The sequence below is a fragment of the Artemia sp. Qi Xiang Cuo genome, chromosome 5 (genome assembly GCF_049724085.1).
Source record: "Artemia sp. Qi Xiang Cuo chromosome 5, ASM4972408v1, whole genome shotgun sequence".
NCBI classification, from domain to species: Eukaryota; Metazoa; Arthropoda; class Branchiopoda; order Anostraca; family Artemiidae; genus Artemia; species Artemia sp. Qi Xiang Cuo.
Window position 1 is genome coordinate 62398084 of NC_142798.1, and position 25562 is coordinate 62423645.

General features: G+C 34.8%; 2 protein-coding genes across 2 annotated transcripts in view; both read right to left on the reverse strand.

Moving 5' to 3' along the window:
• Positions 1 to 9516, reverse strand: part of LOC148952353 (cadherin-AgCad1-like) — a 229081-nt gene extending 219565 nt beyond the window's left edge. The window contains exons 1-2 of the mRNA XM_089089826.1: positions 9417 to 9516; positions 4577 to 4744 (exon numbers count right to left, since the gene is read on the reverse strand). Of these exons, the coding sequence (XP_088945952.1) occupies positions 4577 to 4744; positions 9417 to 9474 (226 nt within the window). The 5' untranslated portion in view covers positions 9475 to 9516. The remainder of the gene's footprint in view (positions 1 to 4576; positions 4745 to 9416) is intronic.
• Positions 9517 to 18477: 8961 nt separating this feature from the next.
• The window catches only part of LOC148952355 (non-selective voltage-gated ion channel VDAC2-like), a 50931-nt gene continuing 43846 nt past the window's right edge, over positions 18478 to 25562 (reverse strand). Inside the window, exons 6-7 of the mRNA XM_089089827.1 lie at positions 25328 to 25536; positions 18478 to 18705 (exon numbers count right to left, since the gene is read on the reverse strand). Coding sequence (XP_088945953.1) covers positions 18614 to 18705; positions 25328 to 25536 — 301 coding nt within the window. The 3' untranslated portion in view covers positions 18478 to 18613. The remainder of the gene's footprint in view (positions 18706 to 25327; positions 25537 to 25562) is intronic.

Here is a 25562-nt window from a genome sequence, read left to right on the forward strand (position 1 = left end):
TTCCCACCCCTTGCAAGATTCACATGTGTATGTAAATAATTAATTAGAATGTGGTCGGGATAATAGAAAAGTAGCAATAATGGAAAAAATTCTAAACGGAGCTTTTAGTCCCTCTCACCTGGGCAATGCAGTGACCTGTTTCTACTGGACAGCCATAGGGAAATTATCATTGGATTTCTACGGAAGCCCTGTTTCCAGGTGGTAGACTCCCCCATGATGTTTTTCTATTAAAATCCTTAGACGGGAATTATGGAACATGCCCAATATTCCCCCTTAGCAACCACCATTATAGATATACTATTATAATGTATAGATATACATTATAGATACAGATATACAACCAAGATATACTAGTGATACGCTTGTAAACCAGCTGTCACGTCAGTATGTGTTAAACAATTGACATTTTCTGGTCAGTCTGATCAGTGGCGTCATTGAGGGTGGGGGAGGGGGTTATTTGACCCCCCCCCCCCAATTATTCTAAAAAAAAATTAATTTATTAAGTAGCTTCAAAACTATTGTGAAGCTCTTTTAAGTGTCAAGTTTGCTATTTACTTTGAGCAGATTTTTTTTAATTAGCCCATGCTAGTTTTTAACATAAGGAAAACGAGAAAAATAGCAGTCCATTACACTTCATAATTTGTCCCACATTAATATTTTCCCAGATATACTGTCTTTGAAACATTATTATTAAGTAAAATGCGAGCATTGTAAATAACAAGATTGGAACATTTTCTTTTTTTTCTATTTTGCTATATTTGCTCAGGTCAATTTTTTCCCTGATGTATAAGGTGCTTTCACTTTCTAAATCGATCAGTTCAAGATTAAATTCTCTTGGTTTTTAAAACTTCCGAAAGTGGAAATGGATACACCCTCTACCTACAAACAGGGTAGAAAGGGAATCATTGAAGAATAAAAAGGTACATTAACAGTGAATATAGTTTACTGAACGAAAAAGAATCATTGAAAAAGAAACTGAGACTTAGTGCTTTTTATAATGATCTTCGTACTATAACTAGATAGGTCAAATCGGTTGTAGTTTGGTCATGGAATTTAGTAGAGGGGGATCCGCTCCAGGTATCATTTAATTGTTTTAATTTTTATTTCCAGGATTTAATTGAAACTCGGATTCTCTTATTTGTCATTGAAATGCCTAATAAGTGCTGATAACGCTTCGGATTCACTTACTAACCCAAGGCCGTAAGCAGGGGGGGTTAGGGGGGTAAGCAAGCCTCCAGAAACTTTCGTTTCAGCTTTAGCAGAGCATATTTGGCTTCAACCAGATCATTTTGTAAAATTTGATGAAGCCTTGGCTATTTCTAATTATAAGGGGTACACCCAATCGGCCAGGGAAAAATAAGAAATTAAAAAAACATATGTGTGCAAACCCGTCAGTAAAAAGGGATACGTGAGATTTAAAAACTGACCCAGATTATGAAAACCCTTTAAAGAGAGAATCAACAAGCAATAATTGATTTTAGACTTTAAAACATCACAAGTGGACTAATTTACCTGATAGACCAAAACAATTTGCTTCAGTAATAGCTAACAAAAGGATTATTTGCAACTAAATAATTAAGGTAATTTACAGTTTTTTTTTTATTTTTTCTCAGTTACTATGGTGTCCTCACTGAAATAACTCAATTTTAGCATATTTTCCCTAAGTGGATCCGTTTGCGCAGATTGTACATTTTTTTCTTTTTTTGTGGCGGTTTTATTGGTTTTTAGTTTTATCTTGTTTTTTTTTTTTTTATCTTGTTCTTCTTGTGTGTCTCTCGTGCTGAAGACGCCTTGTTTGTATACTGGCGAAATATCCGCGTTGTTTTGTTTCTGTTGTTTTCTTTTCTCTCTACTGGCCACAGTCTCGTTTGTTTGGTTTTTTTGAGATTTTTCTCTTTGTTGGTTTTTGGCCTCGTAAAAACGTAACAAAATGGATATAAACAAATTTATTATGTATTTTTTAATTTTTTGTGTGCCCCCCCTGAAAAATGATCTTTGAATAACCCCCCCCCCAAAAAAAAAAAAAATCCTTGGTACGGCCTTGTACTAACCCGTAAATATGGAACTACCTCTGTGTATAATACCATCCTAACTTATTGCTACTTTCACTTTTCCAAATATTTCTTTAACCAGCTCAAAAAAAAAATAGACATAAATGTGCCAAGATGCCAAGAACCATGACTGAAATTAAACACATTTCAAACAACGCCAGCGCTACTTTTGGGACATTTATCTTTGCATCAGCATGATGTACGAAACGTCTGCTGCGAATAGAATAAAGTGAATTTAAACAAAACATGTATACTTTTCTCAAAATTTAGAAATGTTGTGTGTACGTATGAGCGGTACCAGTCCATTCTCTTTTTCTATTGTTATCAGTTTTATCATGCAACACTAAGATATCGAGCTATGCTTTTGAAGGGAATTATAGTCATAAAACGATATTCAGTGTAATCCTCGTCCAGGTATGTATGCCCTCCATACCCTGATTCACACAAGAAAGAATTTTGCGTAATTTTTATGGAATTCCTTTTTTTTAAACAAAGATAGAAAGGGGAAGGTAATTTTCAAGCTCTAGGAGTTAGTTTTTTCTTCCAATTGGCATTCCCGACAATTTTTTACTAATGTAAGGTTTCTTCCGTAATGATGCCATGAATTGTTCAGATATTCTGGGATATTCTTTGTCAGACAATGCCCGACGGATAAGTTAGAAATTCTATCTTTATTTTTTGAATGCTTTCAAATTTTAAATACGGTAGCTATTTAAATGTGGTGAATATGTCAAATATAATGTTATACAATCTGTGGGAATACTTTGACAATATTTTGACAATCTTTTCTTAGACAGCGCTATTGCACTGCATATGATTTTTGTTTTGGCTTTATGTGACCCGTTTATATCAATACTATTTATCAATATAAATTGGTGAACCCAAACAAATCAATTTAATAATAAATTATAAATAATATTTCAATAAATCACGTATGTTAAAAGTAAACAAATTAAATATTACAGAGTCAAAATCCATTCAAAATTATGAGCAAATAAATAGCGTGATACCCAGGGCTATTAGAATAAAGCTTGGATCAATTATGAGTTTGAGCATCCTATGTTGGGGGGGGGGAGGTGGGGGGAATGGTGGATCTGGCTGAAAAAAGCCAAGTGTATACGAAATTCACCTTCGCCCACCCGAAAGGTTGTTAACGCTATTCTACAGTCGGCTGCAGCTCATTGCTGACAATTTTAGTAAAAGCCAAGCACCAGCGCTTATATTTATGACAATTTAATGTGTGTTTATTGCTTATAATGTATTGCTTAATGTTTTTAAATTCAGCAAGTAGCGTGTTTGTTAAATATTTCTTTTCTTCACTACCCCTTTGATAGCACCTATTCAAATAGCACTACTTCTTGCCCTCCCCCCCCCCCATAAAAATATTGTAGCTACACCCCCCAAGGCTGGTGAGAATTTGATTATTTTTAACAGTAAGAGCCTTATTTTTCAGAAAATATTAAGCTTAGAGATTACTTTAGAATTTAAACATTTTTCAAAAGTTATTTCTTCTTAATACCATAATTTAATATTTATAATTTCAGAATGCAATGCAATATTTTTCTGCATGTTTAATCATCAGCTTTTAACCTAATATTAATTTTTCAGATTCAAAATTTGTTCAAGCTGGTCTTACCTGATGAAATATGATAAATTTATATTAGATATAAAAAGAAGCATTTCCAGACATAAAACTTAACAACCAGCAACTGATGGAAGTGAAGGTTCAAGAATGCTCAAATTGTATTTTGTTTTTCTTCTTCTTTTTTGATTGAATTACTGTTTTACCTCGAAATGCACGGTATTTCATCTTAATAAACCAATCGCTATTTGATTTAATAACAATATTGAATTTCCCAAAATCATCACATGCTACTCTTTTTTAGCATGAATTGAGCTATTAATCTTAATCAATTAATTTTAATTATAATTTTAAAATAGCATTGGAGAAAAAATGTTTAGTACAGGCTATAATATTATTGTGTTAAATTATTCCCAGGTACAAACTTCATTTCATGAATTCAAGCATAATAAAAATAATCAATCGCTAGGAAAAACTAAATTATAACCTAAAACATTTAGGTGACGGTTCGAGTAATATTGTAAATTCTGACGATTCCAACTTAACAAAAATCATGCGATATTCAACTAAAAGCATTGCCAAGCAACAGAGAAAGTATTCAACATATAAAAATAAGATAATAAGCTATACTGTTTAAATTTAATTTCTTAAGATATTTAAAGAGGAAGTTCCTGTCGATTTTCACTGTTCTATTCAGTGGAAAAATGATATTCTTAAAAATATTGAAGTAAAAGGCTTCACTTATAAAGTAAATCTAAAATATAAACCTGTAGCTAGTCAAACTAAACTAATTAAATGAAAATTAAATATAATTGACCATATTGAGGCATGGGTCGTATGGAATTACCCTACTCTTTCAGTGGCCCTTTTGTCATGAATCAATTCAATAAACCATTTTTTCTCCGTCATAATACTATAATACGTCATAATACAACCATTTTACCTGGAGCTCCATCATAATACAAGGTGAGGATAACTCCAGCTTCGTTATTTTCCTTGAACGAAACTACGGCTGCTGTGTTACCCTCTCGAAAGGTAAGATTTAAATCATCGATGGGGTTATTATCAGCTTTTTCAAGCCAAGTCTCTGGAAACATACATTGACAATAACCTGCAGAAAGAAAAAGCACGTTGGTATAGATCGAAGTAAAAGAAGTGAATTGCTCTTGTAAATACACCTTGTGTGACTAAAAGCTAATGCATATCATAAAAAGTAGTGCATCGCACTGATTGTCTTACAGTTAAATCAGGCTGCTCGTTAACAGTGTTGTTAACGAGTGTGGGCACAATGTTTCTTTGTTGTTTTTTTTTTTCCTCCATACCCGGGCACTTCGTATCTAAGGATTTGTCGTAGAAACTTCGAAAAGGGCTCATTCGATTGGAAATTGGAGTGGCCAGTGCCCTTTTTAATAGTCGAAAGTGATTGGAGGGCAACTAGCCCCCCCCCCAGGCCCATCATTCCCCCAAACACATCGAATCCAAATTTTGATATAGCCATTTTGTTCAGCGTAGTTGATATCCAGATAGAAAATATGTTTTTGAGGAGGACACTCCCCCCCAACCCTCGGGGTGAGGGTTTTAAGTTATGCCCTGAGGGGATATAAGAACTATGTTGGCACAATATATCATTTATTATTTTGTTTCCTTTAGAGCAGGGCACTTCATATGGAAGGGGTCGTCATAGAAACTTCAAAAGGGGCTCATTCGATTGGAAATTGAGAGTTCTAGTGCCCTTTTTAATAGTCGATAGTGATTGGAGGGCAACTAACCCCCCCCCCCCAAGCCCATCATTCCCCCAAACACATCCAATCAAAATTTTGAGATAGCCATTTTGTTCAGCGTAGTTGATTTCCAGATAGAAAATATATTTTTGAGGAGGACACTCCCCCACAACCCTCAGGGCAAGGGTTTTAAGTTATGCCCTGGGGGCATATGAGGATTTTATAGAAGGAGTTGTCGTAGAAACTTCAAAACAGGCTCATTCGATTGGAAATTCAAAGGGCTAGTGCCCTTTTTAATAGTCAAAAGTGATTGGAGGGCAACTAGCCCCCACGCCCATCATTCCCCCAAACACATCCAATCAAAATTTTGAGATAGTCATTTTGTTCAGCGTAGTTGATTTCTAGACAGAAAATATGTTTTTGAGGAGGAAAATACCCCACAACCCTCAGGGCAAGGGTTTTACGTTATGGCCTGGTGGCATACAAGGTTTTTATTGAAATCTTTGTCGTAGAAACTTGAAAAAGGGCTCATTCGATTTGAAATTCAAAGGGCTAGTACCCTTTTTAATAGTCGAAAGGGATTTGTGGGCAACTAACCCCCCTCTCACGCCAATCATTTCCCCAAACACATCCAAACAAAATATTTAGATAGCCATTTTACTCAACGTAGTTGAAAGTTTTGGAAATTAGGTCTTTAAGGATGACGACACCTCCCCCACAGCCATCAGGGCAAGGATTGTAAGTTATGCCCTGGGGGCATATAAAGTTTTTTATTGAAAGATTTGTCGTAGGTACTTCAAAAGGGCTCATTCAATTGGAAATTGAAAGGGCTAGTGCCTTTTTTAATAGTTGAAAGTGATTGGATAGCGACTAACGCCCTTCTCACGCCTGCCATTTTCCCAAACACATCCAATCAAAATTTTGAGGTATCCATTTTGGTCAACGTAATTGAAAGTTCTGGAAATTAGGTCTTTAGGATGATAGCCCCCTCAGAGCCCTCAGTGCATGGGTTGTAAGTTATGGCCTGGGGGCATATAAAGTTGTTATTGAAAACATTATCGTAGAAACTTCAAAAGGGCCCATTCAATTGGGAACTGAAAGGGCTAGTGCCTTTTTTATTAGTTGAAAGTGATTGAATAGCGACTAACGCCCCTCTCACACCCCCTAATTTCCAAACACATCCAATCAAATTTTGAGATATCCATTTTGTTCAACGTTGTTGAATGTTCTGGAAAATAGGTCTTTTAGGATGATAGCCCCCTCAGAGCCCTCAGTGCAGGGGTTTTAAGTTATGGCCTGGGGGCATATATAAATGATGTTGGCAGAATATATTATTTAATAATTTTTTCCTTTAGAGCAGGCCACTTCAGATCGAAGAAGTTGTCGTAGAAACTTCGAAAAGGGCTCATTCAATTGTAAATTGGAGTGGCTTGTGCCCTTTTTAATAGTCGAAAGTGATTTGAAGTTGACTAACACCCCTTCCACGCCCACCATTTCCCGAAATACATCCAATCAAAATTTTGAGATAGCCATTTTGTTCAGCGTAGTTGATTTCCAGATAGAAATTATGCTCTTGAGGAAGACGGTCCCCCACAGCCCTTAGGGCAAGGGTTGAAAGTTAAGGTTTTGTATAGAAGGCGTTGTCGTAGAAACTTCAAAAAAGGCTCATTTGATTGAAAATTCAAAGGGCTAGCGCCCTTTTGAGTAGTCAAAAGTGATTAGAGGGCAACTAACCCGCCTCTCATGCCCACCTTTTCCCCAAACACATCTAATCAAAACTTTAAGATAGCCATTCTATTCAACGTAGTTTTAAGTTCTGGAAATTAGGTATTTGAGGATGACAACCCCCCCCCCACAGCCCTCAGGGCAAGGGTTGTAAATTATGCCCAGGGGGCATAAAAGATTTTTATATAACACGTTGTCGTAGAAACTTCAAAAAGTGCTCATTCAATTGGAGATTGGAATGACTAGTGCCCTTTTTAATAGTCGAAAGTGTTTGGAAAGCAACTAACACACCTTGCATGCCCACCATTTCCCGAACCCCATCCAATGAAGATTTTGCGATAGCGATTTTGTTCCACGCAGTTAAAAGTTCAGGAAATTATACCTTTGAGCAGGACACTCCCCCACAGTCTTCAGGGTAAGGTTTACAAGTTATGCCCTTGGGGCATATAAGGGGCATATAAGGTTTTTAGTTAAATCTTTGTCGTAGAAACTTGAAAAAGGGCTCATTCAATTGGAAATTGAAAGGGCTAGTGCATTTTTTAATAGTTTAACATAATTTGCACTTTATTGAAGTAATATAATTGCATTGTCAGTTTAATATACATTTACTGATATTTAGTAATCAAAATCTTAATATTATTTGATTTATTAAAGTTATAAAAGTAAAAACATTTATATTTTTTCAGTAGAGTGCAAATTTTGTTCTGGCCTTGGGAAGGCATAGGGGTTTTGCGCCCAACTTATGTTAATTTCTGCTCGTTTTGAGTTTGACTCAATTATTTATTGTAATTTCCGTTCGTTTTGGGTTTCATTTATTTATCGATGCTGATTTGTAATAGTTTCGCGCTTTGTAGATTATTTGATTTGATTTTTGCTCATTTTTTCTTTAATGGAGTTCTTTACTTTTCTTTGAAAAACTTATTTTGTGGAAAAAGTTTTTTTTAATTAATTGCAAAAAAGGCTTCTAATGTTTTAATGTACCACATTAGCTTTTATTTGTTGATTATTGAGTTGAAAGGCTTTTTGATTAATGGATTTTTCTATTCCATCCCGAGTTAAGTTTTCTATTTTGGTTGAAACCATCCTTCTTTTGGCTTCTTTTCATTTAGTTTTTACCTGTAAAAGCCTATGAATAAATGTTTTACCTTCATGCATAATGACAGACGAATGCTGTTGTACCAAATATAGTAAATCAATTGTATAATATAGTAAATCAGTGGCATAAATCGGAAACAGTCCTAAAATAACCGTGTCAATTATATCTAATTTAAAAGTATAGCCTGACCTAGAAAGCGTAGGCACCGACTAACGGAAAAGATTCTGTTTCATACCATCAGAAATCTGGCACACAACTGAAGAAAGACCACGGCATGTGCCGCGATCATCGTGAATGATTGTGTTTGAAAGCTCTTAAATGTGGAATCCACCAACCTTCTTTCTTGTCGTTCACCATTGGCATTTTGCGCATAATGTGCTGGCTGTCAATCTAATGTCGATACACATCAAGTAACTGAATAAAAAAACAAAACAAAAAACGACACTTTCATTATATAAAGTTGAAAATACCACTGTAGGCAGCGTACCCGACATTGCCAGTCTGGCCTTAGCGTGGCAAAAAATACCATAAAAACGAAAAAATTACAACAAATGTGAAAAACAGATATTCTATGGATGTAATACCTAATTATATTAATAAATTGCCTTTACTGATAACGTCGTTTTGGGTGTCCTTCTTGGCTATTCAGCAAACGAAAGACTATAAGCACAGATTAAAGCATAAATGTAAAACCAAACTAGCGTTCATCGTTGAAATCCTTTTCTGGATTTCAGAAAAGTATAAATTTTTGCTTAAGATCAACGGAATGATCTGCTAAGGTATGTGAAATGAATGGAAAATTCATGGACGCTCCCTTCTGAAACCAGCGGCAGCACTCGAAGGGGAGCAAGGGGCTATTGCTAAATCCGGGTTCTGTCAATTTCTTTTTTGTATTTTGAATTCTAAAACAAAAATGAAAAAAAAGGTCCCTTTAATTTAGGCAATATGCCTTTTATCTACTTTCATTGAATAAAAATAGAAAAAAATCTTGCCTCTTAATTTTTGGTGAATTAGCACCACTGCCTGAAATATTCTGTTTCTTAATATTCTCCCTATAATTTCTTATAAATCATATGAGTTGGGATCTGTGATCCTTTTTTGCACGTTTGATCTTAGAGTAGTGAAGCAGGGAAACCCCACGGACAGGTATTTTGCATGAGCACTTATCGATTCCTTCCACTCTAATATAAGATTCCTCTATCATTTCGTGAATTACTGTACATGAAAATAAAACAACTTACTGTAATCTAGCTTAAGAAAAAGAATAATATAAGATAGAAAATTCCAAAAAGTTTTCATTTTTTACTCTTCAAAGTAAGATAACATAATTATGCATTGACCAAAAGATAAAAACTAACTAGAACCAAATACGCAGGCCCTTATCTGATTGCTAGCAAGAAGATAATTAATCTGAAGAAAAAAATGTGTTAGTTTATCAAAGAATTTAATAAAACCATAAATGAACCTTTTAATCTTGGGAATGTTTTTATTTTGTACTTAGCTCTAAGTTGTAACAAAATTTAAATAGAATGCTACTATTCAATATTCTTAAAATTCCCAAGAGCAGACAGAAACACTAATAATTGAAATCTAATAAATAAGTTAATTTAATGGAAATCAAGTAAATACATAATAAATTTGTAAATGAGTTAAAGACATAAGGACATAAGGAAACGAATTGGTAAATTTTGAGCTTTTTCCATCACTTGGCTAGGTAGAGTGTGATTGTGAACGCACCACTCGATGTGTCGTTGAATACTCTTTCCAAATATACCAATCGCTTCTTCCGCAGTTTTTATGAGAGCTCGGGAAGATTATTTCAGTGACACCTTGATTCTTATTATTTGCCAGTAAAAATTCGCTATAAAAATTGTGGAAACTACTTTAAGACAACCATAAATAATTACTAATGTCAAGGGTAAAAATGCACTGCTTTACTTAACCCACACTCCCTTCTGGTCAATGAATATGCAACCCACTGTTCACCTTATTTTTTAGATTAATACAGCTGTTTTCTTCCCACCGATTGATAACCGTTTGCCTTAATGCATTAAAGAATGAGATTAGTGTTGTTGGATAATATAGTTTATGTAAATGGGATGGACTATATATTGATCAAAAATCACTAGATAACAAACACCTTATTTTTTCTTATTCAAGATGATAAAACCGTTAGAACTTTTTGTAAGTTGATCCCATGTATCTTTTGGTCCAAGAATTTGAAATCATTGCTGAATCATAGCCTTAGCCTTAATCTTTTTCTGCATTGACGTAACATTAGGTAAACATAAAACACACATCAAATTGCAGTGAATAAATAGCTGGATTACCAAGCTGATAAAACTTTCCACAGAAAAATATAACTTTCGAATGTATACGCTTGTTGATAGCAAAAAAAATAAAATAACAACAGCGGGAATGTTCCCCTAAATCTTGACACTTTTCCCTTCTCACTTCTTTATTAGCGTTCGCTGCTTAAATAATAAAGACGAAAAAGGGTATCTCTATTATAAAATATAATAGCAAGATACAAAATGGGCTATGTGTAACTTCATTTTGAGGGAGGGGGGGGGGTAAATTGAAGCAACACGGGCTTAGGAATAAGATAAGTAAGTATATATGAATAATCTATAGTAGTTTTTGGGAATTTAGTCAAAGTGCCATCATCTTAACTACAACCATCTTTTTACTTAAAAAAGAGACCGTCAAGGTCATAAAACAATAAATATTTGACATTTTAAATGTCTAAAAACGCATTTAGGCTCCTGCTATTCTTACTTTTAATTCATGTGCAGAGAAGTTCCTTTTACATTAGAAGTAATGTTGATGAGCAAAAGGTATTCACGGTTGTGTTCTCAGCTTTTTTCTCTTTAATTGAATTTTTAGTGTTTGAGTAGTTAAGTATGACTGCGCTGAGCTATTTTGATTGATTAGTTCCTCTTACTCTTTCAAGCTTCACGACCTTCTTAGGCAGGCAAAACGTGAATATAATAGTCTTGTGTTTAACAAACACATTTCTGCTCGTTTGTTCTCAGCAGTAGCACTGCTCAGCGTTTACTATGTTTTCCCAGCATGACCTTGGCTGACAAATAAAAACAAGCTTTGTATTCGCTTAGGTCTGTATAAGTACTTGAAGTTTCTACTGGGCCTCCAAATTTTTTTATTTGTCCCTGAATTAGAAAACTGTCTATAGAATAATTCCAAATTGATCCCTTTGACATTTTTCTTGAAGTTTGAATGATAATAACCGTGCCTTTTTAACATGTCCATTTGCTGTATCTTTAGAACTTATTTTTGTTAAAATCTGATTTGAAATGAAAACTTTCTGTTGCTCCAATGTACCAAAAACTCATGTCCCGTCCATCTTCGATCCGTCGGTTAAAAATTACTACGCCAAAAAAGGAAATTTTGGTTTTGTCTGGTAAAAGAGTTAGTAAAAATGACCATGAAGTCTTTTAAGGAAACTTCTGCTGGGCCTCCCTTTGTATCTACAAAATACGTTTGTTTTGAATAAATACCACATTAATGACCTTTTTTTGTCCCTATTTTAGAAAAACTGGTGATAGAACAGCACCAAGTCGTGTCCTTCGATTTGTTGTCGACATTCCTTTTTACGCTTGAAAAATAATAACTGTGTTGTTATAAAATGTTCTTTTTCTGTATCAAACAGTTCGTGGTAACGAACTGTAAGTAAGGAGTGACCCGGCTCAATGGTAACCGAAACTCTATAAAACGGGTTTTTGATACCAATAGATACATCAAAAGATTCAGATTTCAATTCTGAACTGAAATATATAACTTTCATCAAGTTTAGTTCTACCCATCAAAAGTTACGCGCCTGAGAAAATTTGGCTGATTTTCGAAAAAAGGGGGTAAAACCCCCTAAAAGATATAAAATCTTAATGAAAATTACACCATCATATTCAGCGTAACAGAGAACCCCACTGTAGAGGTTTCAACGTCCTATCTGCAAAAGTGTGGAATTTTGTATTTTTTGCCAGAAGAAAGATCATAGTTGCGTGTTTATTTGTTTTTTGTTTTGTTTTTTCCAGGGGTGACCGTATCGACACAGTGGTCCCAAAATTTTGTGGGAGGGCTCATTAGAACGGAAATTAAATCTTGTAGTGCCCTTTTTAAGTGAACAAAAACGTGGAGGGCACCTAGGCCCCTTCCCACGCTAATTTTTTTCCCAAAGTCACCTGATTAAAATTTTGAGATATCCATTCTGTTTAGCATGGTTGAAAATATGATAAGTATGTCCTTTAGGATGACTTAATCCACCGAAGTCCCCGGGGGGAGGGCTGAAAGTTATGAACTTTACCCAATGTTAATATATAGTATTGGTTATTAGGAATTATACAGACGCTTTCAGGGGGATTTTTCTGGTAGTAGGGGGATGGGTGGGTCGGGGGTTAATTGGGAAGATCTTTCCATGAAGGAAGTTTTCAAGGGGGAAGGGACATTGCTATGAAGGGGGCGCCGGATTTCCCAGCATTATTTAAAAAAAGATCAGAAATTAAATATAAAAAAATCAAGTTTTCCAACTGAAAATAAGGAGTACAATCAAAAATTAAAACGAACAAAAAATATTACGTGTATGATTGGGTTCACCCTCTAGTCAATACCTCGCTCTTTAAGCCAAAGATTTTTTAGTACTTTCATAAGAACTATTTATTCTAAATAACGGCCTTTGTAATTAAGGGGTCATTTTTACAGAACTGGAACGAAATTCGAACTTTAGCTTAAAAAGCGAGGTATTGACTAGGGGCCGAGCCTCCTAATATACGTATTAAAAATGAATATAGAAGTTCGTTAAGTAAGTTAATTCGTAAATTACGTATATTTATTACTAATCGAAACGTTCGTAAATAAAATTAAACAAGTTTCGAGAAAGCCATTTAACCAAATAAAAGTAAAATTAATGTGCAAATTTTGTTTTAATTATTCACGTACGGTGAGGCAACATCAAAACCTGCATTAATTCAAAAACGTTCAAAAATTAAATAAAAAAAACAAGTTTTTTTTTAACTGAAAGTAAGGAACGACTTTAAAACTTAAAACAAACAGAAATTATTCCGTATATGAAAGGGGCTGCCCTCCCCCTCAACGCCTCGCTCTTTACGCTAAAGTTTGACCTTTCTCACAACTCTTATTTTTTTAAACAATGAAAAAATTTAGCGTAAAGAGTGAGGCGTTGAGGAGGGGACAGCCCCTTTCATATACGGAATAATTTCTGTTCGTTTTAAGTTTTAAAGTCGTTCCTTACTTTCAGTTAAAAAAACTTGTTTTTTATTTAATTTTTAAAAGGTGCATGAATTTAATACTCATCTTTTTTCGTGCTTATCTGTAAGCGGGTTTCTAACAGATTAATCGACTTGTTTTATTAGTAAATGTATTGTCTAAAATAAATTATAAAAAGGGTGTATTTTCTGAATAAACCATTTTAGAATTTAATTGATCATTTTGATATTAAAAACCATTGCTGTTATTTATAAATTGCTATTAAAATACGAAAGAAAATATTTGAAAACCGGCAGGTGAGCCTTAAGAAAGAAACAAGGACACATTTAAAAGCTCAGGCAGAATGATAACGGCCTTCTCAGAGGGTTCATGAAAAGATCGAAGACAGGGGTGTTGCTCCAGTATTTTTAATTGGGGGGGGGGGGGGAAAGCGAGGGTCCAAATCTGAATATTCAATGGATATTGGCTATCCTTCAGAGGAAAATAGTGGCGGTTCTGGTCTCTTAAACTTGATTATACATACAATAAGTATTAAGTATTATTATATAAGTTTTACATTAAGCAAGTAACTTACCGCCAACTACGACCTCTACTTTATTTTAAAAAAGATAACATTTGAAAAAAAAACTACAAAAGGGTTTTAAATGTTAGTTTATTTCAGATTTGCGCCCCCTAAAATTTCTGTGTCTGGGATGAATGCCCCCTCCTTTGAAACCACCTGAGGGGAAAGGGTGGTTGGAAAACTTGTGAAAAACACAAGCCTAAATGTGTTGTTAACAAGTCTGCAAACTCTGATGACTTTGTTCCAAATTTTCTCCCGATAGTCTAAGAGAAAATCAAGTCTTTTTGTCGAAAGGGGCTATCACAAATATGAGCCAAACCTGAGGCTGGACCATTAATTGGACCACGTTCGTGTATTAATTTCGTCGAAGCTGAGCAGCTTTCACTATTGAGATTGTCTCCGCTTTTTGTTATTGTTACTATAAGAAGAGGTATATGGGAATCAAATCCCTTTTCAATACCTTCTTCTTCTTGTTCTACTTTCCGCTGCTTTTTTTGAAGTTGGTTCTGAGCCAAAGTACGAAAGTAAGGAGATCTGCCCTTTATTGGTTTTATCAGCCTAATATAACCAAATAAAATTAATACAAATTATATGTTTAATAATGTTATAAAACACACCAAAGTTGAGAGCTGGACAAAGCTGGTTTTTATGGAACTGCTTAAGAAACCAACAATTTGGCCAATTACTCGTACATCGCTGATCCTACGGACGCGCTTATTCTGAATTAATAATTCACATAATATGTAGCAGCCTAGCTGTCCCGATCCTGGGACCACATGTGTATGCGCTCTTCGACAAGCTGGAGGAGGGATGTACCAAGCAGTTAGAAGTAAATATCGCCCCTTCCTTCCCTAAGTCTTCAATAGGATATTTTTCTCGTGGCGATAACAAAAAAAGCTACTATTTGGCAAAGACATTGCTCGGTTAAATTCAAAAATATTATTGAATACATAAATAAACAATGCAAACGCATCAAACAAACATAAATTAAGTAGTGGACTCAGCTTTTACTAAGGCTATCAGCAATGAAGTGCTGCAGACGACAGTGGTGTGCTTAAAGTGCATATCCTGCTTCCACTTCCTTCCACTCCCACACCCATCACAGGAGACTAAATCTTGCAGTTGAACTACGCACTGGTCCAGCGGCCCCGTGCATTATATCATTCAGTTGCATGTGATTTGAAAATGACGTCTTAGCAAATCAAAAAGTACACCCTTTAAATTGCCATTGTTGAAACCTTATATAGGAAAATTACAACCCCTCTCATTGAGCAACAAGAAAAAATCACTTTTTTACATCGGCAGCAGTGATATGTCCTCTTATTTTTCTTCGTCGCTATTGAGAAACTGGAACATCATAGAGATCTGTTTAAGGACTCATAAAAGCTAATTCTTATATCTTATCTTTTTTTTTACGTATTAGACACGATAAGGCCGTCATAAAGTGCCACATGGTACACTGAAAGCGCAATTTGGGGGACATTTTTGGAAATATTGGGCTCATTTATAACCTCATAATAGGCAAGCAAAAAGTGCACTTTGGGCTGTTTTTTCATTTATTTATGATACAAAATAGAAAAACGGGTGTTGGCCTTAGGAATTTTTATTCAAATTATTGGCGGGGCAACTGTCCCCTCTGCCCCCCTCAAACGACGCTACTGATCGAAGAGCAAACACATTTTAAGAATTAAAATCAAATCATAGGACAACACCTCTGTATTAAAATCATCGGACATATTTTATGCACCCCCCCCCCTTTTTTTTGTTAAAATGGCATCCCTGTAGCGATAGAAAAGCAGGAGAAAAAACATACCCATATAGCCTAAATATACAGTTATGTATCTCAAATAAGAAAAAAATATAAATAATATAATTAGATGGTCGAGAAAATGAGCGTAATATAGGCCAGTGGACAGAAAAGAAGCAAAAAGGACAGAAACAGATATTTCAGCAAGGAGCTCCGTCAAGTCGTTTTCAGTGCTCAAAAAAAGAAGAAAAGCTAACATCTTGAAGTAAACCCAAACAGAGCAGAGGAAACCCTGAATCAAACAAACAAAAAACCAAGCCAGAGTGAATGAAAGACTATCATTCGCAAATTAGATTGGGCAAGAATTCTCTGCATAGCGATTGACCTAGATAGCCTACTGACCTGATTTTTATTAAAAATCCGGTCAGATGATCCTAATTTCAACTGATGAAAAATGTGTTTCGAATCTTTTAATATTAAGTTATTGTAAATTGGGTTTATAGGAATATTTCAAGTATCTCTATTTAAATCAAGGTCTCTATTCATGTACTTTTTTAATTTCAATGGTCCCTCTAAAAGAGCGTGGTAAGCCATTTGCTGTGGATATTAAGGCTGCCTCATTAAAAAGAACTATCTGGTCTGGACTTTCAAAAATGTGGAGGGCCAAAGCAGAATCAAAATCATCATAATTATCTTTAGATCCCAAAAGCTTTATCCATTGAGATATTGTGTCCATGCAGTCGTTCCCCCAGCTGTTGACGGGCCCTGCCAATGTGAAACTTTCCACAATAATACGGAACTCTGTAAACACTACTACCCAGCATAGGCTAAGTTTTATCCTTTCCAGAATTGAAAAAAGTTCAACGTTTAGTTCATTTTTGAAAGAAACAGAGATTATGTTTCTCTGAAAATTTTCCAAGCTTGTTGTTGAGTCAAACTAGAAGGGAAACAGGAATTCGCGCCCGAAATTCTTAACTACCCTTGAATGCAATAAAAATATTATAGCGTTTTTTAACGATAAACAGGAAAGAGAAATTGAATTCATGCCAGAAAAAATGTACATGAGTGACGTCACATTTATATATACATTTAAAGAGAAAAAAAATTACAGCATTTTCCCCCGGGGGTGTTGTATAGTTACTGGTATCTATGACGCATGTGAAATAACAAAAAATGGTGACAATTGACTCCGAACATATAAAGAAAAAGGTATGGAACAAGAAACAGAAAAAATCCCATTGGATTGCAAATGAAAATTTTGCACAAGGAAATCTGCGGTTAGAAGACAAAGCAAAATTATATTGGAATGGAAGACCGTGTTAGTTTAGCGTGTGTTAATCTGTGAAGGATAAACAGGAAGGAGAAAAGGGTTTTTTGCATTTATGACAAGTAAAAAATAAACAAGACAATGATGCAAGAAAATGAAGTTTAACAAGATCTGCGGCTAGAAGACTTGTGACAACAAGCACCACAACGAATCCCAAATGAAAATAATGGACAAAGAAATCTTTGGTTAGAAGATGAGCGACAGGGATGATCACATCGAATCGTAAGCAAAATATGGATAGAGAATGGATACAACCTATAGAATGGATACAACCTATATTAAAAGGAAGGAGAAATTGAATTCACGCCAAAATTTCTTAATTCAATTGAAATTGCTGATAATACACCTCATGACTTAAAATTAAAGAATAATGCCATGTTTATACTAATGCGTAATTAGAGAATCAAATATATGCAAGACTGCCCCGTGCTAAGTGCCCAGGTGAAGCCCGTGCTCCTGGTACTCTCTCTCTCTCTCGCTATATATATATATATATATATATATATATATATATATATATATATATATATATATATATATATATATATATATATATATACGAGGCATGTTTTTTAAGTAAGTTCCGTTTTGGAATTAAAAAAAGACGTGCAAAGATATCGCAATAATTTTATTTTTACATGAAAGCTTGTACCTTAATCTACTTTTCTACATAATTTCCGTTAATACTGAGGCACTTGTCAAAACGTGGCACCGGTTTTTGAATACCTCCTCATAAAATTATGCCGCCTGACCACTGTATCACAACTGTTTTGACTTCGTTATCGTCTTGAAGACGCTGACCACCCAGGTGTTTCTTCAAGTGCAGGAACACATGGTAGTCGCTGGGCACCAGATCAGGGCTGTATGGAGGATGATCTAGTTTTCCATTTAAAAAATTTGATGAGATCTTTGGTCCGATTAGCCACATGTGGACGGGCATTGTCATGCAGCAAAACGATACTCTTACTCAACTTGCCATGTCTTTTTTTCTGGATTGCACGACGCAGATTGTTTAATGTCTCACAATAAGACGCTACATTGATTGTCTCATTACGAGGCAGAAACTCCACTAGCAAATACTCCTTTTTTGTCCCAAAAAACTGTGCACATGATTTTCCTGGCAGAAATTGTTTGCTTAAACTTCACTTTTTTGGGTGATGATGAATGTCGCCAATCCATGGATTGTTGTTTTGTATATATATATATATATATATATATATATATATATATATATATATATATATATATATATATATATATATATATATATATATATATATATATATATATATATATATATATATATACGTTTCTCCAATTATTATGTTCCCAATTATATATATATATATTACATATACGTTTTCCCAATTGTCCAGAGCGTACAACAAATTGTTCTAGGTGATTAGCTAAAAAAAAAATTGAAAATGGATTCAAAGTTTTATTGATTATATAAACATAATCAGGATCATTATTTAAAACCGGGAAAAGCTCACTTTCCACTGTTGACCTTCAATTAAAAGCATATGAGATACAGGAACTTCACTAAATAATCTTCAATGATTTAAGCTTCAAATTCAAGGGCGAGACCAAGCTTGTGTGCTCCACTCCCAAAGTTCTTACCGTCAATCAAAGTTGAAAGGGTCAATTTGACACCTATGAAAAGAAAAACATGAATGAACTTTTATAAAAACCTGGCATACACCTTGTCCATGGGATTCAGGTGGCGGGATTTTCATGGTAAAACTTTTTGCTATAAGGAGTCATGTTAGCTGTCTATTTTCTCTATCCTTCTATCTCTATAACTGCATGTTCGACTAATAAAAATCTTTCTTTTTTTTATTGTCGCATCTTTTTTATCACAACTTTTTGTTAGCCGAGCAGCACTCACAGATTTGGGTTCGTCGCCATGTATCCGGTACATGGCCTTCGGTACCAACTTGGATGATACACCAATTAAGTCAGATACAAAAAAAAACACAATTTAAGGAGGGAGGCAACTTAACTCAAAGAAGACTAAAGATACTTTCTCACCGAAGGGAGACGGATGCAGGTCTTTTATATGATGTATGTCATGGCCGAGAATCCTTATTACTATTTCAACTAAAAGAGAAAAACAATAGCCGGTGTTAAAAGAGGAGGCCCCGTTAATCCCGAAGTTTGTGGGAGATAAATTCCTTAAGCTACGTTCTTCCTCTCTCGTCTGTCTGAATATCAAAAACTTGCCCCTGCTCAACTCTACAGGCAGATTGAAAACTTCTAATGTTGGAATAAACTTGAGTACTATATCGATAGAGCCTTGCAATGAAAATTCTAAGGCGTTGAGGGCTCTAAAAACTAAAATAAGTAAGTATTCTTTTTTCTTTTAATAAGTAATGCAGATTTTTTTTTTTTGCTGGTTTGAACCAGTGCCTAGCCGTACCTCCAGGGAGATCCAACAAGCCTTTACGTGACAGGCTAAAAATATATGACCGTGCTGCCGGGCAAAGCATCAAATGCACTTGAGTCGACCAAATTTAAATTTCTAAGTAAACCCCGCACAAGTTGAGTAGGGAGTACCTTAGCTTAAAGAGAAAATCATGCATAAAGCAATGCAAAGTGATAGCCTTTGGTACAACAGCTTTTATCGAGGTACAACAGCTTTTATCCTGAATCCCCACAAAGCCCAAGTGTCAACCTACCAGTCATACATTCGACCAATTTTTCACAACTCAATTCATTTTGCTAGACAAAACTGATCCAAACTTCAAAACATATCATTCGATCAATTCATCCCACTGTTATTACTAGACATTACGAAACCACGCCGTGTTTTTCATATTTTGGTCACCAAGAGAGCACTTGATGAAAACATTGGCTATTCTGCTAAAACAAGTTTCTCCTGTCAGTCAAAGTCAATCCTGTCCAGATTCTGTACATAACATTCTCGATAAATCAGAGAGTAAATCAGATCTAGGTTCCTCTCGTTCCCCGTTCATTCCCTTGGTCAATTTTGACGTTTATTACAAAGAGTATGGGTAACTTATAAAAGTGGAAACTGGCGCTAGTGTCGAAAAAACTATTAACGTCATCTAGCATTTGGCAACGCTTGGCATTTTCTCAAGCTCTGTAATCATTTTTTCTATCAGGGAATAAGATGAGACGGTGCTTGTATGATATACCCCCTACCGCTCAAGAAGTGAAGTTAGGCTAATCCAAATATACCTAAGTATGATAAAAATATAATAATTTAGAAACAAATTTGGGCTATATATTTGCACATTAGGGGGGGGGGGGTAAAGTACAGAGGGTCTGCATGCAATATTATGAATCAAGAATTGTTTCTGACTTCAAAATATTCAAATACTTTACCCCACTCCCCCTAATGTGCAAATATACAGCCCAAAATATATATTCGCCATCTATTCTGTCACTTTTCAGTGTTTTTCTCACGCTAGGTTGAAAGAAACCGGATTACAGTGCGTCAATGCATGAACAGCTTGAGCGGTAGTGGGTATATCATACAAATACCGATCGGACACTTATTACTATCCTAATTTTACCAATTACACTAAAAAAATTAATCATTCTTGATGCCCTTAAAGAAAAATGCCAAGTGTTGCCAAACACTAGACGGCGATAGTTTTTTTTTGTCGACACTACCGCTAGTTCCCACTGTTACAAGTTACCCATACTCTTTGGTTTAATACAAGAAGTAAGTTAGGCCTATCTTCACAGACGGTAACAATTCTTTAATGCGGATAGACATAAAGAAGAGTCAAAGTCAATCTTAAATAAATACAATTAACAATAATTTTTTCAGCAAGGTTTTTACTGAATTTTTAAAATTCTTGTCATTAGGTAAATTTTACAGAGTAGGTAAAGATGCCTATTTCTGGTGTGATTGAAGTTATTGTGAGCCTTAGAAAACCACCCCGAAAGTGCTTACATGGTACTCGTGGAAAGTGGTCTCGTAACAAAGCTGAAATATCACATTATTAGAGGGGTTCACACAGTTTCTCTCCCATAAACCCTTTATTCAACGACTCCCCTCCAATATAACCTTATGCTACACTTGTTTCCAACCACACAATGCCAAAAAACATGGTCACCCTCCCACGAAAAAAAAAATCACAATTATGTTATAAATGAAATTCTGAACAAGAGGTTCGGTTTGTAGTAGTCTGTTCATCAAGATTTTATAAACAATTTGTAAAAATGTATTTTGTTGAGTTTCGGAAGAAGGATGAAAAATCCTCCATCCTTTTGGCAATATCACCGGCCCTGACTGATTTCACCAAAAAGACAAAATCTGGCAGGTGAGCAAAATTTAGTTCTAAGGAACCGTGAATATTCGTCTAAAAGAAATAGATAGGAACTCAGGGACCCATCTACAAATGCTTATTAGGGTTGTACGTCAAATTAGAAAAAAGTCGAATCGAAATAGTAAATGTTAAAAAAAATCTTAGCAATTCGACTAGCCAAATAGAATTAACCCCCTCCTCCATGCAATTCAAGGTTATACATAAGTTAATCTTATTTTACAGGAAAACATGCTTGTACTATAAGGACTATAAGTCCTTCAATTATAAATAGGCCATGATGTAGTCATGTGCCCTAAATTTATTATACATTTGTGGGGTGATTTTGCCATTTTGTTTTATATTCTTTAATTCGGTTATAATTTTATCCGCAAACTTATCAGTATGGTCGTAAGCCATGGAAGTATATGCATTTGTGTCTTTTCAGTTTGAATAAATTTTGTTTTTGTAATCTAACCTATCCATGACTACAAGTGAATTCCCCTTGTCTGCTTTTGTTATTATAATTGAAGTGTCTTTGCGAAGATTAGACAAAATTTTCATGTCGTGCGAAATTTCTGACGTCAAATTAGTATAAGACGTAACATTTTTTGGGGTGTCGGAAAGTGTATATACACTTTACGGCACCCAAAAAAAAAGTTACGTCTCAAACTAATTTGAAGCCAGAAATTTCGCACGACATGAAAATATCTCTTGTCGACCGTGCCCTAAACATTTGCTCTGAATCTCACATCACAGGATGAACTAAATTTTATTAGACATACTTTTTGGAAACGGTTATCCTATTGTCTTTATTAACAATACGATTAGCCGAAGATTGGCAAGACAGTCCCGTAAAATCAAGAGTCTTTTACCATGTGAAGTTCCTACCAAGCCCTCAAATATAATTTACCTTCCATATATTCCAAAAGTCACTACAAGTTTAAAAAAAGTTTGCACACAAAATAATTTTTTTGTATTATTTACAAATAATTTATAATCATGAATCTCCTAAACTCTGGTAAAGATATAACCCCAGTTACTCGCCAAAGAGGGGTTTATCAAATACCATGTGACTGTGGCCATTTTTATGTTGGTAGAACCCACAAACATTTTGAAAAACGCCCAAAACAGTAGACCGATGATAATATTAAATCTCTTGATTCTGATAGTGAAAATATTTCTTTTGATTGTACTTTAAACAGCCACATCTATGATAACCGTAGCCATAGAATGTTATTTAAAGAAATTTGTTCTACTAGCAATGATTTGGGGATAAAGTATGCTATTCAAGAGGCAATTGAAATTAAAATCAAAATAAATATTAATACTTCTTTAAATCGAGATTTGGGGGAATATTCGCTTAATGCCCTATATACAAATCTAATTAGAAATGATTTTACTAATTATATTAAAACACCAGTTAACAATTCCACTCAACCTGTTACGGATAGACCTTCTAGGCTGGCTGCCAAGAAGGCGAGATTAGCTTTAAAATGTTGTCTGTAAGAATTTTTTATTCCATTTGAATGAATTGTCTTTTTCCACTTTGCTTGGTGTACCAGTCCTGGTTGAACTTCCTTGAAGTAATGATGCTAGGACTGTTTTGAAAATTTATAAAAACTTTTTTCCGTTTTAATGATTGAATTTTAATGTGAGTTTCTTTTATATTGGTTTTTTCTTCGTTTGTTTTGCTGAGGACGGCCCTTGGATATAGGGTCGAAATATTCATTTAAAGTTGCATTTCACTGTCTTGTATAAAAATTTCCCTGTTATTCTACTTACTGTTTATGTTCGCAAAAAAACATAAAAAAAACAACAATTATTTCTCATTTAGGAAGGAAGATCAAAATGAGATACATCCTGAAGATGTATGAAGCATGCTTTTGTATTTTTAATTCACCCGATGTTCCAGGTGAATATATAATTCACAATACCAGGTGAATATATAATTCACCCGATGTTCTAAGATAACCAATTGGATATGCCCTCTCCCATCTGCGGAAAGATATAAAAAAAAAAATAAACACGTGACCATCCTTCTCAGGCAAAATTGAAATTTTATGTTCTTTTGGCAGGAGACACAAACTTTATTTTAGAGTTCTTAAAAATATCGAACTTGATAATTTAATTTTTGCCAAGTTCGAAATACAAGGACGCATTAGTAACCATATTTTTCGAGAACAATCCAAACGTTCGTATTTCTGTAGATATCGGATTGCAATCTTCACTCCAGGGTTCTCAGACATATTGAATTTGATGGTGTAATTTTTAACAAGATCATAAACGCTTTGGGTGCATTTTCTCCTTTTTAAAATGTATTTTTTCTTTTCAATACCAAAAATGTGTTTTTCTAAGATTAGCTAAAATAACACTGAACGATCTTTGGAAGTTTTATTGCCCTATAATTTCATTTACTGCACCAAAATACTATTTACAAAACTCATACGCGACTCTCCTGTCTCTTATTCCAAATTATACAAAAAAAAACAGTTTTTTCAACTGAAAGTAAGGAGCAACATTAAAACTTAAGACGAACAGAAATTATTATATATATGAGGGGGTTCGCCTCCTCGTCAAACCTCGCTCTCTACGCTAAAGTTCGAATTTTGTTCCAATTCTTTAAGAATGAACCCTGAATCACAAAGGCTGTTTAATTAGATTAAATAGTTCTTTGAAAGAAGTAAAAAAAAAACTTTAGCATAAAGAGCTAGGTATTGATGAGGGGTTAACCCCCTCATATACGTAATATTTTCTGTTTGTTTTAGGGACTTCATGGGCGGGTGTAAAAAGGGAGGTTTTGAATAGATTGGGATGGAGGAGGAGCGTGCGTAGCTGTGTTGGCCTGAGGCGGCTTGGTGCCTTACATACAGCTGTGTTATCTTAGAATTTGGTGTTTACATACAGCTGTGGTACCATATCTTGGTGTTTACATACAGCTGTGTTATCTTAGAACATCGGGTGAAATATAGCCTGCATTTTTGAATTCACATATATTATAGTTGGTTATTTTTCCATGTTTTTTTTTAGGATTCTTAAATGTGTGAACTTGTTTCAATTTATATATGAAATTAATTTTGTGGTAAAACCACAAATAGATACAAAAATCTAGTGAGTATCTATGGAATTACAAGTACAGTTTCAGCAGCAATTTCGATCGAAAAAAAAATATGTTGAGAACTTGCTTAACAGTGCTTCAAACTTGAACAATGGCCATAATAGGAAGATTTGAGTGACAGATTTTGACTGTATTTTGTATCTTCAACGAGACATCGCTTTCCACCCGTGTTGAGCACTTTCGATCAATATTCAAGTAATTTTTTTTTATTATGTAATAAGGACCCGTTTATGAGGAGAATTCTGTGGTGGTGAATTGAGGATCACCCAAGAAGAAGATGACGCAAGGAAAATAACAAATTAGTCTTCAATTACTCATAAGCTTTAAAAAAAGATAACCCCAATACGAAAAACATATGCAGAAAATAACTTGAAATTAGCCCAGGTATTCAGTGTTGAGGGAACAACAGATATAGGATTCATACAACCTGCAATACAGAAACTTTTACATTCAACCTTGGTACTTATGATAATAACTAAAGCTAGGATATACACCACATTTAGGAAACTACCAGAATTACTTAGCTAAATTCAGACCTTGATGGTGTACCTTTTGTTCCATCTATATTTACTCCAGAGGTTGAGAAGCAAAAACTATAGAACAAATTCTATTTAAGACCGTGAATTACCCAATCGCAAGCCTGCCTTAAAAACTGTTTGTTTTTTTTTATTTAATTTCTGACCATTTTTCAAATTATGCCAGTAAACCCCTTCTCTCCCTTCCCCCCCCCCGTGTTAAATTTCTCCCGGGAAACTTCTCCTCCCTCCCCTCATGGAAAACACTCCATGTGAGAGTCTTAAAAAAATAAAAGAGTTAAATTGAAACTGATTATCGGTCACATCCTTTTCTTCTTTTTTTTTTACAGAAATAAAGATTTTACCGTCTTTGAGTCTATGTTCATAACCAAGTCCCACTTGACTTTGGTTGTTGACTTTGGCACGAATAGAACTATCACGATCAAGAGCATATTTAGCTCCAATACCAATGCGACTGGCGTTTGAGCCTGAGGTCCATGCTAGCTGTACGGCAGTCTCAAGAACTGGGCTAATACGATGATGGACGGAAGCACCGAACTCTTGACCATCATTCCTAGAACAAAATTGATTGATTACGAC